Below are 23,687 nucleotides of genomic sequence, written 5' to 3' on the forward strand. Positions count from 1 at the left end.
TTAAAATCTAAATATTTTAATATAAATATTATTTATCAACATTAATATATTTTGGTCAGCATCCACATCTACAGTGGCAGTGTGTCAAAAAGAAATATGTACAGATTACATACAGAATATGAGAAAATGCTCATTTACATGTGTCTGAGCGTTTAAACAAAAAACTCCTTTGAAGACTGAAATCAATTGATTAAACATTCGTTATAAATGCTAATTGTATGAATCTACAATCGAGTAGATTGCAATCTAGTTTATTTGCATTGTGCTGCTTGCTTGCAGTGCAAACACTGTGAAAGACTTGCCTTCAACTGCAAGCACAACAGATGGTGCTAAAGAGGAACTACAGTCACTACAGTTGACGAAATATGCTTAGTTCTAACTGGAATAAAAATGCCTGGAGCGCATGTTACTGTTACAAGCTCCAGGTGAAGGTCCAATAGGCATTTGGTTGTTAAGCTTTGGAGAAAAACACCTAGTGGCTGGCTACTCTGGACTCTGTGCAAGGATCCCCTGGGTTAGTAAGTGGTGGTGGGAATGTCTCTTATGAGAGCATGTGGAGGCGAAACACACATGAGCTAGTTCAATCTGGGACAGCCTCCACGAGAACCAAGGCGGGCCCATTTCCAACAGCACTTCCAAGCAATGTAGTATGCAATGGCAATGGTCTTCCAACAAAATGCTGGAGTGTTGTGTAAAGACCTGACATGTGACTCATGCGTTTCTTTGAAGGGGATGGGGATACATCACAAACACAAGAGAGGAGATGTTGTGAAGACATGCAGTTGGACATCACAACTGGGCTCTAAAATTACCAGTGGTCTGAAAGTGATGCACACAGACACAAATAAAACTGGATGGTCACATAGTGGGACAATGTTTTGGTCACATTTTAGACGTATGAATGTAAATTCAGACCACTGGTAAACTGATGACCCGCTGAGGCATTCCAAAAGTGTAACACATGGGCGTTAAACAAACTGAATTTAGCTGATATCATTACTATCTCCAGAACTGCTGTTAACCTTATTATTATCAGCACATACAGTACTGTATATATACATTATTTTAAATTAAGCACAAGGGGCTGTGATCTCATACAGTCTGACACATTAAATATCAGCTGCTGTCTCCAATCACACCCACTTACAAGGTCGTGAGGAACCATCCACACGGAAATCGGGCAAAACCTCGAAAAAGCTTGACGTTAGCATGAATAAACATACGTCTCTATCAGGAAACTATGCCAAAAATCATTTTACTGTATATGGGTACAGATATCGTTTTGGGAATTAAAGCAAGAAGATCTCACAATAATTAACCTGACTAATCGATAGCAAGAGAACTGGTCTGGGACATTCAGATCTGTCTGCTGTTGTGGTGACTTGCATTTAAGGCCTGGCTGAGTGGGCAATAAACGGAAAGATAATCTGCTAATCATAAGAAGTGTGCTAAAAAATATCAGCAATTTGCATTTTACACAAAAACTTATTTCTTGACTCTTAAGTCCTTTGTCATCAAAATCCTCTTTTTTTTTGCATTAAACTACTTCTAGAAGTTCCTAGTTGTGGCTGCTCCGTTCCGATCTCAATACCTTCTCCTCGGCCTCTCGTCTGGCTCTCTCCTCCTCTCTCCAGCGTCTCTCCTCCTCCTGTTTGGCTCGCTCTTCTGCCTCACGCTTACGGATTTCCTCTAACTGCTGTTTCCGTCGCCGCTCCTCGTCCTGCAGCTGAGGTGCACAATGCATAATCAGGGTTAGTTGAAAAACAATGGACCAATTCATGGTCCTAAACAAAAGACTGATTTGAAATTAAAATGAACCTACATTTAAATAATTTTAATGTCAATTTCAACCCTAGTTGTAAAGCTACTGATATATTTATACTTAAATTTAAAACGAACCTAGAGAAATTTAAACTTACATTTCCATTCAAAAGTTTTGGGTATGTAAGATTTTGTTTTATTTTTAACAAATTAATACTTTTGTTAAACAAGGATGCATTAAATTAATCAAAAGTGACAATAAGAACATTTTTAATTGTTGCTAAATATTTATATTCTCCAAATAAATGCTCCAAAAAAAAAACTTTCTATTCAAAGTATCCTGAAAAAATATATCACAGTTTCGGCAAAAACATTTTTGGTAACCGTTTTAACTGTTTGCAGCATTGATAATAATAAAGGTTTCTTGTTCACCAAATCAGCAAATCATTTCTAAATGATTTCTGAAGGACCATGTGACATTAAAGACTGAAGTGATGTTGCGGACAATTCAGCTTTACCGTCACAGGAATTAATTACATTTTAAATTATATCAAAATATAATGAAACCAGTTTATTTTAAATGCAAATAATTTTCCACAATATAGATGTTTTTACTGTATTTTTGATCAAACATAAACACAAGTAACTTCTTTCAAAAACATACAAATTCCAAACCCAAAACTTTTGAACAGTAGTGTACTTCTAAACTTATATTTAAACCTAAATGTTTCATTTAATTTAATATTTACATTTAAAATGGTTACCTAGATTAGCTTACAATTTTCAAATGGCTAACCTGAGTACTGTCGGTCTTTCTGGCACAACATCGTATTTAAACTAGCCTGCTGTGGTGATTTGTAAAAATGTGTTCTGTTGAGTTTCTATCACACCAGTAAATTTGTCAATGTGGCCCCTGTGACGAGGGGCATCGTGCACTGCACACCGTCACACAGTATCACATGCACATACACAGCTGCATGCAAAACAACTTACGGACAGAATTGCAACTTGCAACCTTCTTCACATCTACAGAAAATCATTCAAAAGGTAATCCAAACACCTCGATCAAACTTCATACACAATACATATACAATTCTCGACAGGTTAGGAAATACAAAATCACGGTCATACACCTTATCCCTCCAAAATCACAAGGAAGAGGACATAAACAGAGACATGTCCAGTAGTCAGGATAGAGGAAGAGGAAACCCAGAACAGAAGACCATGGAGAAACGCAGAGTAGATGAGCGGCAAAGCGCCAGGGTCAATACAAACACATAGAGAGCAGTGATGAGTGGAGTAGATGAAGAAACATAGCGATCATGGCACAGGAATGAAGCCCACATGCAAGCAAGCCCAGGGCCGGAGAGACCGGGCTGGGAGAAAGCATGCACCAGCCCCCCCTCATGATGACACTGCACTGAAACAACGGCTGCAAAACCAGCAGAGCAAAATCATGTTCTCCAAGAAGAACAAGACCTTCCAAAGCTTTCTTTGGAATTAATTTTCTGGTTTTCTAAAAGCAAATGTTCTTGTTCATAAGGTTGCTGTCCTCTGCACATTTAAAGCTGAAGTGTGTGTTTTTTTAAATATATATAAGTCTGTGTTTTTTTTATATATATATTAAAAGAATAATAAATACAGCATTCATGGCATGCCATAATGCGGAGTATCACTAAAATTAGTTTTAACTAGCACCTCTATTTCAAAGACCTGGGTTACAGAAAGACATTTAAAATGGAAGTGAATGGGGCTTTAAAATGCACGTTTTCAATAGTGTAGACTAAAATAAGTATTAACATGATTGTAGTGTGAAAAAAAAACATGTAACCCTTTTTTTATTAATTTATATCGGTTTAAAAATTGTGTTAATTTAAATGTAACTAATTTTGTTAAATGTTACATTTAAAGTATTTAAACTATTTGAAAATGAGGGGTGACTAAATTTTAATTATCTTAATTAAAAATAATTTTTAAAATGATTTTCTTTAAGAAAACGAAAGGGGAGTACATAACTTACAGTATCTTATTTAATACCTAAGAATAAGACGATACGAGTCTAAATAATTGTAGTTATTTTAATATTTATCTTGAATATTTTAATAAAGAAAAAAATATATATTTTAATGTAAGTTGATTTCTCTATAAAGTATAATTATTTTCAACCTCAACCAGAGGCATGAGCGTGAGGGCAGGACTAACTGTTCACCTGACTAATGGAAGATGGGAACTAGTTTTGATTTGATGACACTGGCTTAGTAAGGACCAACTTCAGCTTTAAAAATGTATTTTCTGTGATTCCTTTCCTTATAGATACATTCAGCTCATCTTAACATTTAGATATTGTTCACACGCAGCAGTTTTCCAGTGGAGCTTAATGAACATCCCAAGATGAAGTCCCCAAGATGGTGTCCCATGCTTGAAAAAGTGGTACATCTCTCTCTATTTAATTCATGGGTAAAGGAGTTACCACGGCCAAATGAAGGGAGGGAGGTAGTGAACAAGAGGAGACACAGGTGGAGCCGAAACAGGAAGAGAGGCAAAGAGCATAAAGAACATACCAAGTCTAGTACAGAGATTGCTGGAACAGCAGTCTGCTGCAGGAGAAACAAAAACATACAGAGCAACCAAAGGGGTGGGAGAGAGAGAATAAATAAAGAAGTAAGAAAAAAAGAAAATGAGGGGTTTTCGAGAAGACAAAAGTAAAAAAATTAAATAAAAAAATAGTGGGCCGGGACGCAGTGATGTGCTGCCAGGAACATTCCAGGGCAGTACGGGTCTGATTAGCGCCAACGGTCCACTTTCCTTCCACAAACACTTCAGCTGGTGAAGAATTTCCCCATCATTCCACGCCCCCCCACTGAAGCACTGGCAAGAGTTTTCCTTCAAACACATGGTATTGTGCTGACCTTCCCTTAGACGGCTCGACCTGCCAACTCCTCAGAGATGGAGCTATACCAAATGCAGCTTCACAGCAGACTCTCAGGTGGACGCTACGCTTCGCATGACAGCTGCTACGGTGGGTGTTGGAGGAAAGAACGTTAATGGGGGCTGGAGTTTGTGCTAGCACTGAAAGACTCATACTCAGAAAATACAAAGAAGCTGTTTGGAAATGCTGCACACACGCCAGCCCACCAAGAAGTCATGAGCCTGAATTAAACTCCACTATACTGGCATGTTTTGACATTAGAGGCTCATTACAGCCTGTTTTCTGGACACAGATTAAGCCTTTAATTACTAAAAGGGCTGGGTGATATATCTAATATTTATTTTATATAAGATTTTTGGAGATATTAATTTAATATTTAAAAAGATATATGAATATTTATTTTTAAAAAAATATTTAATATTTTATCAGTTAACTTGAAAGGTACATTGCAATGATTTGATAGTCAATACTCAAATGTAAGGTTCTATTAAATAGATTTCTAAATAAAATAAATTATATATATATATATATATATAAAATTAGATGTTACAATATATTGAAGCTAAATATATATATATATATATATATATATATATATATATAATTTATTTTGTTAATACGTTTTTAATTTTATTTCAACAAATTTGCAATTAAATACATTTTATATTTAATTTAAATATATATATTTTTGGAGCCTAGGTGTGCTGACTTTTTCATTATCAATGTTTTTTGTAGAGCATCCTGTCTGATGCTTTTTCTAGTGGTGCGCCTGCTTTTGTTTTCATTTTAATGAATGTGCTATAGAAATAAAATGTGACATATTTTTGTATCACCCAACCTCAGTTACTACCGAAATCAATGTTGAATCAAGTGTTAATTCTTCACTACACTTAATATGTGCCTGAAAAGGCCTTGCATGTAAAAAAATATATATGGCCATGTCTTGTTAGAAACTGTTAACGCTTTTCAAATTATCCTGATCCTAAGATATTGGTTAGCCAGTAGCTACAGGTCAGAAATCCATTGCTGATTTATTTTAGAACGTAAAGGAATATTTTATATTTAAATGGCAGATGAGATCAGGAGAGATGTACTGATCTGGACGAGGCAGGTTAATGCTGGTGCAAGCAGTGGAATCGTGTCCAGTGCTTGGCATCGAGAAAGCCTTGCTCCTCCCCTCCGTCAGCGCAGCATATGTATTCATCAGCAGTGCAGCATGGAAAAGCAATGACATAGGCATGTTGCAGGAGCGCATGGCAAAACATTCATCATAACAGCGGGAAACTAAAGCATCACGCAGAGAATCCCAGGTTAGTTGTTCATAATTCCATCACCAGTCTGTTCTGCTACCGACTGTGGATTTAAACGTAACACAAACTACAAAAAAAAAAAAAAAAAAAAAAAAAACAGACCTGCACTCGACTTCCCACCTTTTTACCAATGAATGAATTTCCATTATTTTCCAAACAAATATTATTACAATGAAAATTTCCTTATTATTCCTAAATAAGCAAATTGTCCTTTCAAAATATTTTGAAACAGAGCATAACTAGAACAATTTATATTCAATAAAGATGTCTTTAAGATGTTTTTAATTTCACTGAATTTTCCTGGCCTGGAAATCACATTTTTTAAATGTTCTCTCATTGGAACCACTGGACCTTGTGTATTACACCACCATTAAATCTCACATTACAGCAATAAGCAAAAATATAAATTTTAGTATAGCTTAATATGCAGTGATAAATACTATACCATTAGAAGATTAGCTACTGGGTGGTTCCAGATGTGGAATAAGTTTACAAAGACTTTTATGGATAAATCATTACCAATTAGGCCAAAACTTTGCATTAAGATAGGAAATGTGGTGATTTTGATTTCATGTTGACTTTTAAAAATGTATATCCACACATTAAACTCTAGCTATCCCACTTCCCATTTCTGCTCACCCGTGCTCTCTTCTCAGCCTCCAATCTCTGCATAATTAGCGTGGTGTCTACATCTTCGTCATCCTCCTCTTCCTCATCCTCCTCGTTCTGCTTGGACTCCTGCAGTCTCTTCTGGAACTGCCACTCCAGCATGAGTTTGCGCAGACGGTCGTTCTCCTCAGCCGTGCGTTCAGGTTTGGCCTGAAGCTCCTGGATCTCCTTGTCTAGAAGATCCACGATGTGAAGCTGCTGCTGCTTCTCCAGTTTCTCTCGGGCGTCCCTCTTCCAGGGGTCGGGTGATAGGCTGTCGCTGGCGGACAGCTCGTCTTTGCTGATGGTGATGTATTGCAGGTCACGTCTTTCGATGGTGCGTGGCTGCTGCTGGGGCAAGAGGTCACGAATTACTGTGTCCTGTGGCGGCTGGCGGGGAAGGCTGGATAGCCTGTCGGGTCGAGCGGGTTGTGGCTGTGGCGGTTGGGGCAGCTGGACCGGGGGAAGGTACGGTTGGGGCACCTGCATGGGAGGCTGTGGATGGGGCATCTGTTGGTGCTGTGGAGCGGGTGGCAATGGGCCGTGCTGGTTGTTGTGCATGACTGGTCCGGGAGGGTTGCGAATTTGCACCAGCTTCCTCTCCTGGTCTCTTCTCTTTCTCTCTCGCTCTTCTTCAAGCCGAGCTTTTTCCTTCTCATACCAGCGCTGTTGCTCCTCGCGTTTCTTGCGGTCAGCCATGGCTGCGGCGGCCGCTGCCTGTTGCTGAGTGACAGAGGGCGGTGGAGGGAGCGGCAGGTCGGTTTGTGGCTCATAGTCGTAGTGCACAGGAGGAGGAGGAGGAGGTGGAAGATCTGAACGGGAAGGTTGGGAGACACCCACGGGGCCGGAGTGGGGTGCTATCGGGGTCTTCCAGCGGCCAGGGCCGGTCTTGTGGTTGCCTTGGATCCTGGAGCCGGAAGACGACGAGTAGTTGAGGTGCTCTTGGCTGGAGGTGCTGGACTCCACCGAAGAGGACGTCTGGTGGTTCCAGTGCTCCCCACTGCCTCGCTGGTACTCGGCATCACGCTGTTGCTGCTGCAGGTGCATCAGGTCTTCCTGACGCAGGCGTTCTCCTGGGTATCCACCCGTTATCTCGCACAGCTCCTCCTGAGAGCGCGCCACCCGCTAGCAGGGCACAATGACACAGCAGTCAGACTCATATTTATGCAAAAAGTGATATGTAACAAAAATGTTGCTCATAGCCTTAAAAAGCTAGCAAAGTAATGCAAAAAAACTGGTTTTGCAGACAAATTAAAATTGGGCCTACATAGGAATTACACGTAAAAAAGTAGGCCCAAATTTTGTAAACTAGAAATGTTATAATCTCAATTGACAAAGTTAGATTTTTTTTTCATAAAAAAAAACACATTAAGGATGCTGCCCTTAGGTATGCTTAATATATTTTAAGTTAGTTAAAAAAAAAAAAACAGATTTTAAACTGACATTTTGGCAAAGCATATTAAAAAGAAACAATATACACTACAGATACACTACAGTCTGTAGTTTTTTCTTTTCTTTTTTTTTTTTGATGTTCAAAATGTATCTTAGGCTTACAAAGACTGCATTTACTTGATCAAAAATATATGAAAAACTGTGAAATATTACAATGTAAATGCCCGTTCAAACCAAGGACGATAACTATAGAGATATAGTTCTAAAAATCTTTCTCAATATTAAAGAATTGCAGAGTCCACACTACAACTATAACGATAAAAGCACATAGTAACAATATTGTTGGAATCATTTTCAGAATAATTTTTTTCCAGCTGATGAAAGATACAAACATTGACAGCCAATCAGAATCCATTCTGCTATAACAAGCTCGAGAATTTAAAGCGCCAGACGATAAACAGACTAGAATAAACAGGTGATATCGTATGCTGGTGGGGACGCTAATATTGTTATCTTTATAGTAATCGTTTTTTTGTGAACGGAGCTTAAAGCATCTGTTTTCTATTTTTATACATCTTAAAACAATTTACTCCTGTGATGCTAAGCTGAATTTTCAGTCTTCAGTATAGTCTTCAGTATATTTTCAAGATTCATGACTGATTCATGACTGATTTTTTTTTTAGATACTTTGATGAATATAAACTTCAAAAGAGCTGCATTTATATGAAATATAAACCTTTTGTAACATTAGAAAGGTCTTTACTGTCACTTTTGAACAATAAAGTGCATCTTTACTGAATAAAAATTATTTCTTTCAAAATAATCTTACTGATCTCATTTTTTTAACTGGTATTGATCATTATAACAACATAGGACACTATACATTATCTTACCACTAAATAAATAAACAAACAAACATGAAATAATGTACAGTTAGTGTGCTAGTGTTGAAAAATACTGTGGTACTGCCAGTGTTTTGAGTCATGAGACCACTATGGCACCAGGACAGCACACAGCACTCATACGTTTTCTCTTCCTAAAAAGGCTAACCTGCATAGCCATGCTGTTATTTGAGTGGTTATCCATAGGGGGGAGAGGCTCCGGTTCATTGTTTTGCCAGGGCTGGCCAGGGCCCATCCTATCCTGAGATTTGGAGGCTGGGAAGGTGAAGTATTCCCTTGGGTATGTCTGAGTGGGGATGGGATACGCCTCTGGATGGGGTGGAGAGGGCTCCTCCTGTGGGACAAACAGGGTAAAGACAGATTAGACTGAGCTGTGACAAGTCTAGCCATCTCTTTTTAGTGCATTATTATTGATTACAGAAACTAGTATACCAGTTTGCATGTACAGCATGTGTATAAATCAAAGAGAATCAAGGAATGTGGATCAAAGACTGATTAGCCAATTTAAAAGGTGGTTACAGACATGATTAGGATTAATTACAACAAGAACACAACAAAGAGTCACGAAACAGGTTTCTTATTAGGCTTCTATTTGGCTGTGGTTTCAGAAACAAAAAAACATGTCCTGGTGTGTGTTTGGATTTGAGAGTTTCTGGTGATTTGATTAAAACCAGAGGAAGCTTCACTGAAGAAGACCTAACCACATTACAAGAAAGTGCTACACATTTTAGTAATAAAATGAGTAATTTTTCCAATTAACTAGGTAGCATGACAAAACACTAGGGTTTGACCGGTTCAACTTTTTCACGGTTCGTATCACGGGATTTAGAGTCACAGTTTTGGTATGTGCTGTGTTTAGAAAAAAAAAAAAAACATACCGTCAAATAAAAATAAAGGAAATAAGAATATTCTATCTACTAACAAAGTAACAGCACAAATAAATGCAATAGAGTAAAGATACAAATAAAATAAACTGTGATTTTTTTTCTTGAAGGGGGGGGTAGATCTAGCATTAATTTTAATCAACACGACTGTAATTTTCACATGGTATGTTTTTAATTAATAATAAGAAAAAAAATTAGTTTAGGAACTTGTTAAACTACACTCGTCATGCTGTATGTTTTTATTTGACAAAAAAATAATCTTGAGTCATAAGACTCATTTGTTTGGGAATTTGTTTTACTATACTTTTCACACTGGACTGTATGTTTCCAACTCATGCCTTTGAGAAATGGTTGATCTGCACTTTCCCACTGATTCACTTATTTATTTAAAAATGTGTTAAGACAACATCCAATGCCAGTGTTGCTAAATAGCAGTGCTAGAAACACTTAATTCACTAGGGAAAGAGAGTTTCGGCACACACGTGCAAGATTCATCTTAGAGGTGCTGATGATTGTGTGTACTCACGTCAGGGCAGAGGTTACCAGTCGAGACCGAAGTGATCTTTCCTGGGGCTCCTGGGTAAACAGGCTTCCCGCCTGGACTCTGGGCCTGGTCTTTGAAGGAAAAAAATTTATAAAAATACACGTTAATAAAATGTCACCACTTTAAAATGAACCACACTGACAAATACACCAAGAGTTTGAAGTGGCACACATACTAGCAACGTTTGGGCTTGATCGGTGGTCTGCACGGTTTTTCAACAACCTGTCCTCCTTCTTTGGTTCAGGATAGGTGTCCCACGTGCCCTGAGGGCTCTCAGGCGAGCCGTTCTGCACAGAGTTGTTGTAGAGCTCAAAGCCCTCGCTCTTTGGTCTCAACTTTCCCTTGTCTCCACGTCCACGGTCTGATGCTGCAGAGATTAAAAAGAGGCTTGAATTAAACCAAATTCAGCACTGGGAAAGTGCCCATCTCTCTGAAATGGGGGGAAAAATCACCCACAATGCACCAAATCAGAATCACTACCAGACACGTGTCGAAAGCATTTATATTTAACGCAACTCTTGAACCGTTTCATGTGTGACTGGGAACGCTGTGGGTGCCAGATCCACCACATTTCCATTTCTTTAAGGAATTAGTCACGCTAGCACGCTGTGCGGCAGCCTCTGATATTTTTTAAGGGGAATACTGCAGCTCCCACACGCAAGCCCGTTAGAGATTTAAATATATATTCGTGCCGCAGTTGCTTACCGCGGGACATCATGGGGGATGGCTGGTTGAGGAGCGTGGCCAGGCCGTGGTAAATGGCTCCCTGTTTGGCCACCTCGAGCGTTACAACAGACCCGGTTCGTGTCATCAATTCCGCCGCCCTACAAGACAAGAGACATGTTTGAGTAACACACACAAAACTGCAGACTATGATGAACGAATTTCATGTTCGAAGTATTAGTTGTGCAATCCCCCAAGAGATTATTTAAAGAGACTAATCTCATAGAATGTCTGTTTGGATTTGCCGTCGGCTAACTGTAAACAAGAGACGGAGGCTGGAACCAATCCCAAAGCCAACTCCAGTTGTATCCATTCACAAGTGTTTAGAGCCATATGCTTCTCATTTAACTCAAATCCACAGATTTAAGAGTTTCATCAATTCCACCACATCTCAAAACTACAGGCTAAATAAAATGTTTCTGACAGAAATGAGAACATTTTTAAGCTGTTTTGACTTTGCAAACAAAAGGTGCTTTGTTGCTTTACAGCTTAATGCCTAAACTCAAGGAATAATGACGCTTTCAAGTCAAATCCAGGATAATTACAAGACAAACCACTGTGTCAGAAACTTAACTTCTCAATGAAAGGACAATTTTCATCTCTTTTAAGGAGAATTTCTTATTTTAAAGAGTGAATTTTTTTTGTAAAAGCATATAATTTTTCTTTTTTACATGTCATTCATCATGACAAATACTTAATCCCAAAAGCAAGACAGAACTTATTTGAATGTTACATTTTAGTGTCACTTTTGCCAGACGATGTTCTAAAGACTGAGAGACGTCAGTCATATTTTGTTCTTACGCCACTTAATTGTGTATATTAGGACACATTCCTTGCTTATGTGATGTAATGAAATGGTTCGAGCATGCAATCCTTTTGCTTATTTAACTGAGTCTTCTTTGACATAGCCGGATATTGCATGCTTTACCTGCAAGTCCATTTCAAATTTATTAAAATCCCATTATTAAAGGTCTAAATGCTACAGAATTACCTCTCCTGCGAGAGGCCAACCAGACTTCTTCCATCCACGCTGAGCAACTGGTCTCCGGCAGCCAGACGCCCATCCTAAAACGAAAACATGACTCAAACTGTCATAAAACAAGGTTGAAAACTTTTTATGATTTATTATTTTACAGCTTCAACTCCAAATATAGTACGGAGTACTATCAATAATACTAGCAAGTATGTGAAATCACACTTCATCTGCATTTGCCCATAAAGAACATCAGAAACCGAGCCAAACTCACTATGTCTGCTGCACCTCCTTTGACAACAGACTTGATGTAAATACCAAGCTTGTCCTGTCCGGCACCCTAAAAAACACAAAAGAAAAAGCAAAACCATTTATTAGCACTCGGAGAAAGATCTAAATGTCATTTACAGGCTCCAATAGTTCCACTGTGGAAACTGCTGTACGAAGAAACCAGGCGTTCATTCATGAAAGACTATAAATCTGGAGCCAGCAGTGAAGACATTCATATAAATAAACTCATTCATAAATTCAGACCAGATCTGAAGTAGGTTTTGTTCAAACTAGCCATGATTAACCCTCTCTAAATTCTTCGTCCTATATCCCACGTCAGAGGTCATCATCTGACACGGGCCATCTGGCTGCAGGACTGTGCACTCATTGAGATATCAGCTCGACCTAAATGGCACTGCATGCTAGAAAAGCATCTTTCAAAATAAAATCTAGTAATTAACTTCAAGATAAAATGATGCATTCATTGAAGCACATCCTTTAGACTTAAAATAGTAATGCCATACAAGTTTCAACACTCAAACATAACATTTCTAACACGTAATGCTCCATAACTCGGAGTTAAATGGTCTGTTCAAAGCTTTAAGCTGATGGAGCTCCAGCGACATGAGCTTTAAAGGGGTTTATTTGAGGACTGTGGTTTAAAGTTAGTATCATTTGTTTTTCCGATGGTTGGATTTGCCATTTGAGCAAGTAAGTACCCAAAATCCCCTGGCAGCTGCCAACAGTTCTATTCGAGGGGGATCTTGCTAAAAATTTACTCTAAAAATGTGAGGTCTGTATTATATTCCCAGCCATCTCTGCTGTTTTCTCATACAGAAACAAACTTCTCATACTCATACAGCTGAGAAGTCTGACAAACCCTCACATCTGCACAAATATAGCAAAACCAGCACTGACCTAAATTCTATTTTTTGTCTTAGAAAATGTTCACACAAAAAAAGGAAAGAAAATTCAATACTATACTCTTTTGTGTATATTTGACAATAATAATAATAATAAACTCATAAAACACGCAATAACCAATTATGTTTGATGTAAAAACCAGGTTGAAAGTGTCTAGATGCACCACGTTTGAATATGTGCACAATCTGCTGTTGTACAGAAACTTATCCTTTGACGATTTGTAAAGACTTAAAGTGCAGAGTCTACAAGGTATTGTTTGAGCTTTTTTTTTTTTTTGTCAGATGTGACAGTAAAAAAAATGTATATTCAAAAAAATAAAGTTATGTTAAATTGCAGTCATATTTTGCAATATTACTGCTTTCATTGCGTTTCTGATCAAATAAATTCAGACTTGGTGAACATAAGACACTTCTTTCAAAAACATTATAATTTGTGCTGTCAAACAATTAACCGTGATTAATCACAATCCAAAATGAAAGTTTTTGTTTACATAATATACGTTTGTACAGTGTATATTATAACGCACATATATATCATATGAATAATATGAATACAAATATATACATGTAAATATTTAAAAAATATATGCTGTGTGTGTATTTATATATACATAATAAATATACACAGTACACACAAATATATTACAAAAACTTTTATTTTGGATGCAATTAATTGTGATTAATCGTTCGACAGCACTAATTCTAATAAAGCCTAATCAATCCCAAATATTTGAATGGTACTATATATAGCACACAAATCATATGGACTACTTCAAAGCACTTTTCATGGAGTTTTTACCAGATACTGGAGCTTGACGAACCCAGTCCCCATCCACTTTCACTGTACCAAGAGAGCTAAATAACTGCACTTCTGTTAAATGGAAAATAAAAAGTAATGCTCCTTTGAAAGTCAACACATCTACTGTGTTCTTGCAGCCTCATATGAACTCTTTCAACAGTGAAGTATGTACTTCTGAATTCCAGGGCTAGATCTCTAAAAGCCCATGCCAAACTCCAAATGATGGTTTCATGGTCATAACAAACCATTTAGTAAATGGCACGCCACCCAAGTCTACAACACTCCCGCCATGCAGGCTCTAGGCTAAGCCGACTAGATCTGGTTTCTCCTCTGGTTTATGAAAAACCCATGCCGATCAACAAGTTATGAGTGTGCCATCTACATTTACCATACTATTCTGCTGTTGTATGTTGTTTATAGGCTCTCTGAAAAGATTCACACACCTCAAATGTCAATAACAATGTACCTTGTGCAGAAAGTTTTGGCCATCGATAGAGTAAGATGCCTGTTGGGTTCAAATGGTTAAGTTACAGCTACTAGGCGCGTCATTCTGAAATCATTCTCAAATGGTTTCATCAGAGAATGGTGATATAGTCCTACATAAGATGTGATGTGAAAACTGGTTTGGTGAGCTCTAGATTGGTATGTGTACCGCATTGCTCATAAGCACTTTATATATTGTTCATATAGTATAAAAACCTAAATAAAGCTGACCAGAAGCAATGGATCGAGAAAGCCAGTAACAGAATCTGCCTGGGAAACCATAACCTCTGTTATTCTTCCCTCTGAAATAAAGCCAATGTTAGCCACAGACCCCCATTACCCACTCACATTACACTGGCATAAACACACCCTCCAATTCAAACACAGCCGAAACATGAACACCACACGAATATCCCACAGAAATCTCAGTTAACATTCAGGACTTAACCACAAATATAAGAAAAATGTCAACATGTACTGTGCGCTTACAGGCCCCTAAAATGATTGAGGTCACGCCAGTTACAAAGCAATCGGCCAATCTGAATTTTAACATTTTTTACGGTCTAAAAACCCCCCCACAAAGTTCCAAAAAACCACACAGCATTAATTCGAGGGTGAGGTCACCAAATACAGATACTGTAGAAAGAATCACATTCAAAAGACAATAACACAGTAACACTTAAAATGCTACAAAACCAGTCTAACTGAGAGAACAGGTGATGAAATAAGGAAAACAGAAATGGAAAAACATGCAATCCAAATGTCATAAATCATATTGGGGTGCAGATGTATAAAAACCACCTACCGCTATGTGTTCGGTATGTTGTATGTTATTCTATCCTGTATGTTGTGAGGGTGTTATGATATAATCCTGGACAATGACTCTTCCTCATAGTGAGTATACACAACAAACAGGGTGGATTGGTGGGAATACGAACCAAAGTTTTTTACTTTAAACTGCAGTATACCAAGCTAAACTGAACTGATCATGTAAAGTACTAAAACTACAGTCAAGCAACCATTTATAAATAAATAAATAAATAATTGACATTTCAAGTGCCTAAAAAAAATAGTTTTAACTTTATTGATTAATTTAATTATTCGTGTAATAACTGGTAACTCTTTGCAAGTTCAATTTGTTAACATAAGCACATGCATTAGAAATCCTTAAATGAATGAACATGAATTAACGATGAACAACAGTATATTACTGTATTAATATAGGTTTAATGCATTAACAGCATTATTTTTACATCGATATCTACTGATTGGCAATTGTATTTACATTTACTATATTCAAATTAATTAGTTAATTAAATAATAAAATGCGAACATTTATATACTTTGTTAGTTCAAAATACTTTACACAATACATTATAATTATTTATAAATAACATTAATGTATATTCAGAAATTAACATAAACCTATACTTAATTTTTGATGTAGAAATAAGTTTCACTCAGAAACTGCTAGTAAATTTGACAAACAATTACAAAGAAATGGCAAGTAACACTGAGATGTGTGGTTTATATTTCTGTACTGTTATGTTAGGTATTGAACGTGTTCTTATTGGACGCTTGTCACACTGTATTAGGTATTATAACAGATACATCTGCATTTCATTGTCAATGTAACCACTGAAAAAAAAAAAAAAAAATAAAAAGAAAAAAAAGAAAAAAACAAATGCCCAAAACCAATGTGCACACAACCATCGGCCTGAAATTCTGCGTATGCCATTTCACAAGAGGCAGCAAGGCCTGCAACACACTGACATAATGTCTAATGCAACACACTGGACACAGAGTACTCATCAACAAGTAAAAAAAGTGAAATGCAGATATGCCAATCTTGTGCACGTGAACCTCTTCTCATCTGCTGTAAGGTCTCGACTTGCCCAAGTCCTGAGGGAGATACATGTCGCCTAGCAAAGCCCAAAAGCTCTCTGATTAGACTTTGAAAGTACGTATTATGCTGTGATGAGAAACAACCATTCAAAAACTAGTCTCTCCACATTAAAGAGTGAACCTGCGGTGAAAGACACATGAGAAGCCTTGAGGTTGGGCTCCGAGGCAGGGCGGTTTCCAGGCCGTCTGAACACGGCTGATGCAGGAGTCTTCTGCGGACCTAGTGGGAGAGCGACTCAGCTGACCTTGCCTCAGGAAACCTGCATTAAACTGGCTTTGATCAAAGCTGAAAACCTGGCGTGCACAACATGAAACAGAGCAAAGTCTATAAAAGCCACTGATAAAAAACAGATGCATGTTAACAAGAGAACTAATTGCTTCTGTTCTTAAAACAAGGGGTGAGGTGATACTGGCACAGTTCACGGCTACGTGCTGGAAGGCCGAAGAAGTCAATTTTGCTAAAAATAGAGCTCCTTTCTTTCAAAAAGTAATGACTATATCACTAGAGTGTATGCAACAGAAGAGCATGTTTGAAATGTTTCCTTTGAGAATATTGTCATCAAATTTAATGAGCTCACTTTTAAAGTTTGTTATTTCCTATGACAACCAAATAGTCATTGGCAGAGCACTCGAAACACTCAAAATCTCATTTAACATGTTGTTGCATTACAAAATAAGAACACTGAGAATTTAACACTTATTTGTGTTTTCTGAATAGAGCTGGCATCCATGGACACTCTTCTCTTTAAAGTCAAGCAGTGTCAAACCAGAGCAACAGTTTGAAGAGCAAGTTAGTTAAACTGATAGTATATTTATCAGGGTTGCGCACCATTTAGAACTGAATTATGAATGTCCTTAGAATTCAAATTAAATTCCTGAATTAACTGCAGTTTTATTTGACATTGCAAACATGATGAAGAACTGCAAATAGAATAATTTGAAATGTATATAATTAATGACAAACTTTGAATGTTAGATTAAAATCGGAGGGTTTATAGACATTATAGACAGTATGATAGATATAATGATAGATAGACAATGATAAAATGATAATGACAAGCAGATGGATAGATGGACAGATAGATAGAATGATAGACAGGTAGACAGTGATCGATAACACTGATAGACAGAACAAAAGACAGAAAGAAAGATAAAAAATACACAGACGGACTATAAACAACAGATAAGACGGATGGAACAACGACAGACAGACATGATGAAAGACAAGTAAGACAGATAAATAGACAAATCAATAAGACAAATAGACAGCTAAAGAGATTGACAGATAGATAAAACGACAGAATTATAGACAGTAAGACAAAATGACAGATAAAGTATATTTATTCACTTTTTAACGCCATGCCAGCATCAAGGCTATTTTCATGGTGATCTCTGAATAAAATATACGAGGTAAAAAGACAGATAGTTAAACGTTTAAATGATAGCACAGACAGAAAGACAGGACAGATAGATAAGATAGACAGACAGACAAATATATAGATATTCCTCACTATCCAATCAGAATTAACAGGTCAGAAGTCACTCACAACAAAACAATACCTTACTTCTGAGTTCAACACCCATTGCGTAAGTGTGCATGGGGGTAAGCGAGTGGTGGGGGATTGTATTCCAGGTGTTGTTGTTTTTACGTTCATCTTTCCAGGGACACTTCCAGAAGCACAGTTCAAAGACAATTATAATGTCTGTGCGGCTAATAGACATCTTGGCATATCCAAATGTGTGCATATCCACATCTTGTGCTGTAAATAATATTTCACAGGTGCTAAATGCCTCATAAGCAAAAATAGAAACCGTTATTTATACAGCCTCTTCACAGTAGCAGGTTATTTGCCTTTCAGTGTGTCAGAGGGCAAAAGTCAGCAAACTTGGGGACAAACTGAATCTGTTTACTTTAGAACTGGCAGTGGCTACAAGATCTTCTTCACACACAACAGGGATGCCAAAAAAAAGCACATATTAATACCCTGCAAGCTACTGTCTGGCATAGTCAGCATGCGAAAATATGCTTGCATCTGCAGTGCAGACATTAGACATTAACAGGAAGGTGTTGAAGTCTGAAGGTGTTCACTGATAACAGTACTCGGAGCAGATGCTCAAACCACAGAACTCCAGCTTCCTTTGAAGGTCCTAAAGCCACATGGAAGCAAGCAAACAAAAGTCAACAGCTCCGAGGTCCCACCCTGATGCTTCCTGTCCATGGAAAAGCTTCCCAAACCTGCCATTGCAAATACAGGAAATTGGAAACCCAGCTTAGGCAAGACGAGTGCTTTGCAACAGAGTTAGAATTGAACTTCAGTCTTGTCCCCCTTTAGTCTCAAAACACTTGTGGCGTACTCTCTATGGAATCGTATGTCAAATGCACAGCTTCCTGTTAAAGCTTTACAGTTGTGGATGTGATTGGTGAATGAAGCCTTCAGGGAGCTGCACGTGTAGGCATAAACGATCTAGAGTAATTTGTTAACAGCCCCATGGAGTCAAAGCAGTGCCTGACCTCTGACCGAGACGGTGGAGTCCACAGTGCACTAGGAAAACAGAAAATACATCTATTCACTGGAACTTGACCTGCCACACTCATTTCCTGCCCTGATTAATCACCCACAACAAACACAGCAGTCAAGACAGTAGTTTGCTCCTGAATGTAGCTGGTCCTTACCGTCACGTCTAGACGACTGTGGCTGTCCGCTAATGGTGGGTGCAAAATATCATGACTAACATGAGAGGCTTTCAATAATGAGCTGCTTTCATCCGACGGACTCCATCACATCTGACTGGCCTCCATTTTGGCTCTAATGATCTGCAGACTCTTGGGCTGCTTGCTTCAGTAAGGAAAGACCAAACAATGAGGTCTGTCTTCCTTCACGCTCCTCTTGCGGTGCGTTTAGAAAGCAGCTCCGTTTTTTTGGACACAAAGAAAACATGTCTCCTTTGAATCTTTTATTGTAAAGAGACAGAATGATGTCCAAGACAAGAGTCACAACTTAATTTAAGGGTTCGGTTGTATGTGCAAGCTTGACATCCTTTTCATTCAAACATAAGAATGTCTCCAAGTTTTAATAACTAACAACTTGGGATTGTCCTCTCATATATTAAAATCGTGCAGCCCTTGGACAATGGCATAAATAGAATATAGTCGTCCAAAGGTTCTTGATTCCCTTCCACTCTCTCTGGACATGCAGAGTCAAGGTATGAAATGTCACATGATCATTTTGATGAATGCTAGGTGACAGCTTAAAGCAACTCTATTTAGACAATCGTAGGTGCTTGTCAGGTTTCATTTTGCCTGAGGACTGAAGTGAACTAGTTCTTGAGTATGGGCTGCACCCACAACTGTCAAAAGATCCTACCCTGAGCCACTAAAAAGAAGCGTTTTCATGGTCATGTTTTCTTTTGAACCTGCGAAACAAAACAAAGTCTTTGGTACACCGCCGCAGTGGGTTTCTCTTGGTTTCAATACAGATTAATAAAAGGTTAGGAGACATAACATTGCAGAGACGCCATGTTGGGCTGATATTCCGTTCTCCACTCTCCCGAGTCCTCAGGAAATCCAGGCTCACGTATGGGAGTCACATCCTTCAATTGTTGTCGTCCATGAGATCAAGAAGCGCACAGAGAAGGAAGTCAGTGAGCTATTGTGTGCCAAGTACACAAACAAACAAAAATTCATTTTGCTTTGAAAAGAAAGGTTTGGCAATAAGAGAAAACCGATCCTGAAGGCTCTGATTCTTGTGGCAACAAGTCATTTCAGGGGCTGAAGAAGAACAAATCCAGAAATGTGGGAAAATGTCAGGTAAGCACTAGTCAAAGTGAAGTACTGAGGTCAGGATTTCCCTTATTCTTCCCCTAGAAACTCAACACCATCCCAAAAGAGCTGTTATCGCACAAACATCTGCAGCCTGAGCAAATCAAGCCCTGTGATGGTAGCACGGCCATCCAGCTGGACTGACCACGCCAGATTGTTTGCAACAAGTGATGATGAGTCACTAGCACTGTGGTATAGTGCTTGTAAACATTGTCCCTGTGACCCTGATTGCAAGATTCCACAGTGTGCACAACCCATCACATCTAATGAAGAAACATACAGTACAAATTTATCTCAAACTAGCACAGAATGAAATGGAGATATGTACCTTAACTTATCTGTACAGTCACTCTTATGTGTGTTTTGTACGTAAACTTGTATACAGTAGTTTTAAAAAATGTACCTCCTGTACAATGTGTACGTGCGTGTTTGTGCACTCTGGTCGCAAGATACTGTTTACATTGGCAAAACCTTACTTTCCCACACTTGATAACAGTCACTGGAATTAATGTGTGCAAGTGTACATGTCCTCGTCTGGAAATTATACGAAGTAAAACTACCATGACATAAAAACTTTCACAATAATCTTGATACCAAAAAACAACAAATTATACTTTTACAGAATTTACTGATCTTTATTAAAGTTAATTTTTACTCATGCTAAAATATGTCTGTAGTATAAATTACCTTTAGTTGAATTAGATTAAATGAACAAAAAATTGCGAATTTATGAAAGAAAGTAAACCAGTGTAAATGAACACTGGGCCTTATGTAGTTTATGATAAACAATGCAAATGGCAAACAAACTAAAACCACCATGCTGAGTTTTTAGCACACCATTAATCTCTCAGCGTTTACTTGCTCACTCTACCACATTAAAAAGACACACACTCCATGTCAAGTGGTTTCTTACCGGCTCCTTCCTCCCAACCACAGAGAACCACATGGTGCTGCGCTCCGGAGAATAAACTGAGGAATCAACTAATAGCGGTCCAGGAAAACTCTTTCAAAAGCAGGCCATGCTAAACACAGTATGCAAATATCTGAAGCCAGAGTAGGAAATACCACACCAAGACTGTCATGTAAGAGAAACTCCCACGACACACTAACTGTTATGTGAAGTTTAACGGTGCTCCCAGCTGCGTCCCAGCTCAACACCGGGACAAACCACCTCTTCTCTTTAGATCCTCCCCTTTGTCCCACAGCATGCCTTACACCCCTTTCTTCACTCCTCCTTTCCTTCTCCTCCCATTTTTCACTCCTTCCCACCCTTCTTTTCCTCCGTTCTACCACTACCAAACTTTATGCTTCCTTGGAGACACTCACATATGAAAATAGAAGCAGTAAAAGGGAGGTTTTGCTATGAAAATAAACGGTTCCTGTTAACCCCTTTCCCCTCCCACTACACCTCCCTTGCTTGCCTCTTCTCTGTCCCTGAACCTGACACACATTGGTTGGGGAAAATGCTCTTCAGTCCACCAAAAGTGGTGAAACACAAGCTACTGAAAGTATCCAACTGTCTGTTCCATATAACAAACTAAAAAATTCTCGATTTGAAAAAGAAATAAATATGTCTTGCACAGTAAAATTGTAAACTGGTCAATGTTGGATCTGCAAGCACTTTCTAACAGGATATTAGTCATACTAGTAAGTTTAGAGTATAAACACAACCTTAATTTGCAATGTTGACATCGAAACTAACGAAACAAATCGAAACTTTTTATGCTCGACAAGCACAACTGGTGGAATCATGCAAAACAATTTAATATTTAAGCCTATTAACTGTGTTGTAAACTCCAACATAAAAGACTGTATTTTGTAAAGGGGTGACGACCAAGAAGACATTTCCTACTGCGGAAGCATCAGACTAGAACAGCGCTCAGTCTTAGAAGGAAACAGAAAGATTTGCTTATGACTCCGTTTGGTATTTGAATGTTTGACAAGCACACAGACCAGCTTGTGACTGAATCAAACAAAAGCATGTTCTCTTGATCCGAGCCTAGGAAACCATGCCACACCTTTACTTCCTACTACGAATATAGCACCCACCAACCCCAGAAACCAAAAGCCAATCCTCAAAAAGTTTAAATTGTTCTCATTAACTGTGTCAAACTAATCAGATCTAGTTGTATGCCAAAACCAGATGATCTCTTCAAGGATTTAGGGTTTCATTCACTTACTCTGTAGATTAATATTTATCACTCCATGCAAGATGATCACAGACATTGAAAGTGGAGTAATATTACACAATAAACATCACTAATAAGTAATAAAACAATCAGTTCTTACCTTGGCCGCCACAATACTGAGGCCCATCCCATTGTGTTTCTTCAAAGTCACTGTCACAATTTCCGGTTCCTTCCGCATTGGCTGTAGAGAGAGCAGACAGGTGATTTAACTTGGGGCGGGAAAGTCACTATTGTAACTTTTCAGTTTTAGGTCCACAACGCTTCTGGAAGCTGCGTCTGGTGGCTGTTCCTAGAGCAAACTGAGCTAAGAAGAGGAGGAGGAGTAGAGAAAATTAGGGAGGTTCTACCACTGCTGGTTCTCAGAGCACAGCCGACCGCAGAGCGAAACGGCGGGCGCTGGAGACGAGTCAAAAATGAAAGCCACATGCGTTGGCTCCAGAGTGCATAAGGCCTCAGTGGGCTCGCTTACGCACAGGCAGGGCCTGGGAGAAATAGACCAGCTTTTCGTGCCATGGCTTCTCCTTTAGCGAGCCCCAGTGCGTAAATGGTGCACATGACATGCATTCATTGTACAGGGAAATTTAGCTATGCTGCCAGTCTGTATTGTTGAGTACAGCTTGGGGGGGCTGAGAGCAGAGCTGGATTAAAGCACAGTGGAGCTTTATGAACACTGATGGGTAATTCAAGGAAAATCTTTGGGTGCCTTTGGTGAGGTTAACAAAAGCAACAGGGCAAGCTTTTTTAGCTTAGTTAAAGCATGTTTCCTTCGAAAATGATTTTCTGGCATAGCTATCTTAATTAATGCAAAGACTACCATAATCACAACTACACCAGACACCAAAAACAGCTATTTGACCAATATATTTGCTATTGGTCAACATTTTATCTGGCCTAGATGATGTCTGTCAAAAATAGGGGTGCTCCGATCACGATCGGCCGATCGTTAATGCGCATCTCGTCAGTAAAGCCGGTTCTCTAATCAGCGGTTAATTCCATCAGGTGTGTGATTTCACATAGACAGGCTGTTACTACACAGAGCCGTTGTTAACTGAGAAGATGCGCCAAAAAAACGCTGAAAATGAAGTGGATTTGCGCGTCTTCTCTATTTACAACGGCTCTGTGTAGTAACAGCTGCTCTATGTGAAATCACGCACCTGATGGAATTAACCGCTGATTAGAAAACCGGCTCTACTGACGAGATGCGCATTAACGATCGGCCGATCGTGATCGAA

The 23,687-nt window shown here is 38.6% G+C and overlaps 1 protein-coding gene across 26 annotated transcripts in view; it reads right to left on the minus strand.

Annotated features, from left to right (window-relative positions):
* LOC127983763 (afadin) overlaps window positions 1–23,687 on the minus strand; it is a 103,733-nt gene that overhangs the window by 9,169 nt on the left and 70,877 nt on the right. For 14 of the 26 annotated variants that reach the window (XM_052586052.1, XM_052586047.1, XM_052586046.1 and 11 more), the window contains 9 exons: window positions 22,556–22,636; window positions 12,341–12,406; window positions 12,085–12,158; window positions 11,076–11,194; window positions 10,546–10,737; window positions 10,353–10,441; window positions 9,091–9,276; window positions 6,640–7,773; window positions 1,592–1,726 (listed from right to left, as the gene is read on the minus strand). In XM_052586052.1, coding sequence (XP_052442012.1) covers window positions 1,592–1,726; window positions 6,640–7,773; window positions 9,091–9,276; window positions 10,353–10,441; window positions 10,546–10,737; window positions 11,076–11,194; window positions 12,085–12,158; window positions 12,341–12,406; window positions 22,556–22,636 — 2,076 coding nt within the window. Of the gene's footprint in view, window positions 1–1,591; window positions 1,727–4,322; window positions 4,359–6,639; window positions 7,774–9,090; window positions 9,277–10,352; window positions 10,442–10,545; window positions 10,738–11,075; window positions 11,195–12,084; window positions 12,159–12,340; window positions 12,407–22,555; window positions 22,637–23,687 lie in introns of all 26 variants that reach the window. The other 12 variants (XM_052586034.1, XM_052586058.1, XM_052586035.1 and 9 more) reach the window with 1 other exon arrangement.

The sequence above is a fragment of the Carassius gibelio genome, chromosome B20 (assembly GCF_023724105.1).
Source record: "Carassius gibelio isolate Cgi1373 ecotype wild population from Czech Republic chromosome B20, carGib1.2-hapl.c, whole genome shotgun sequence".
Classification (NCBI taxonomy): Eukaryota; Metazoa; Chordata; class Actinopteri; order Cypriniformes; family Cyprinidae; genus Carassius; species Carassius gibelio.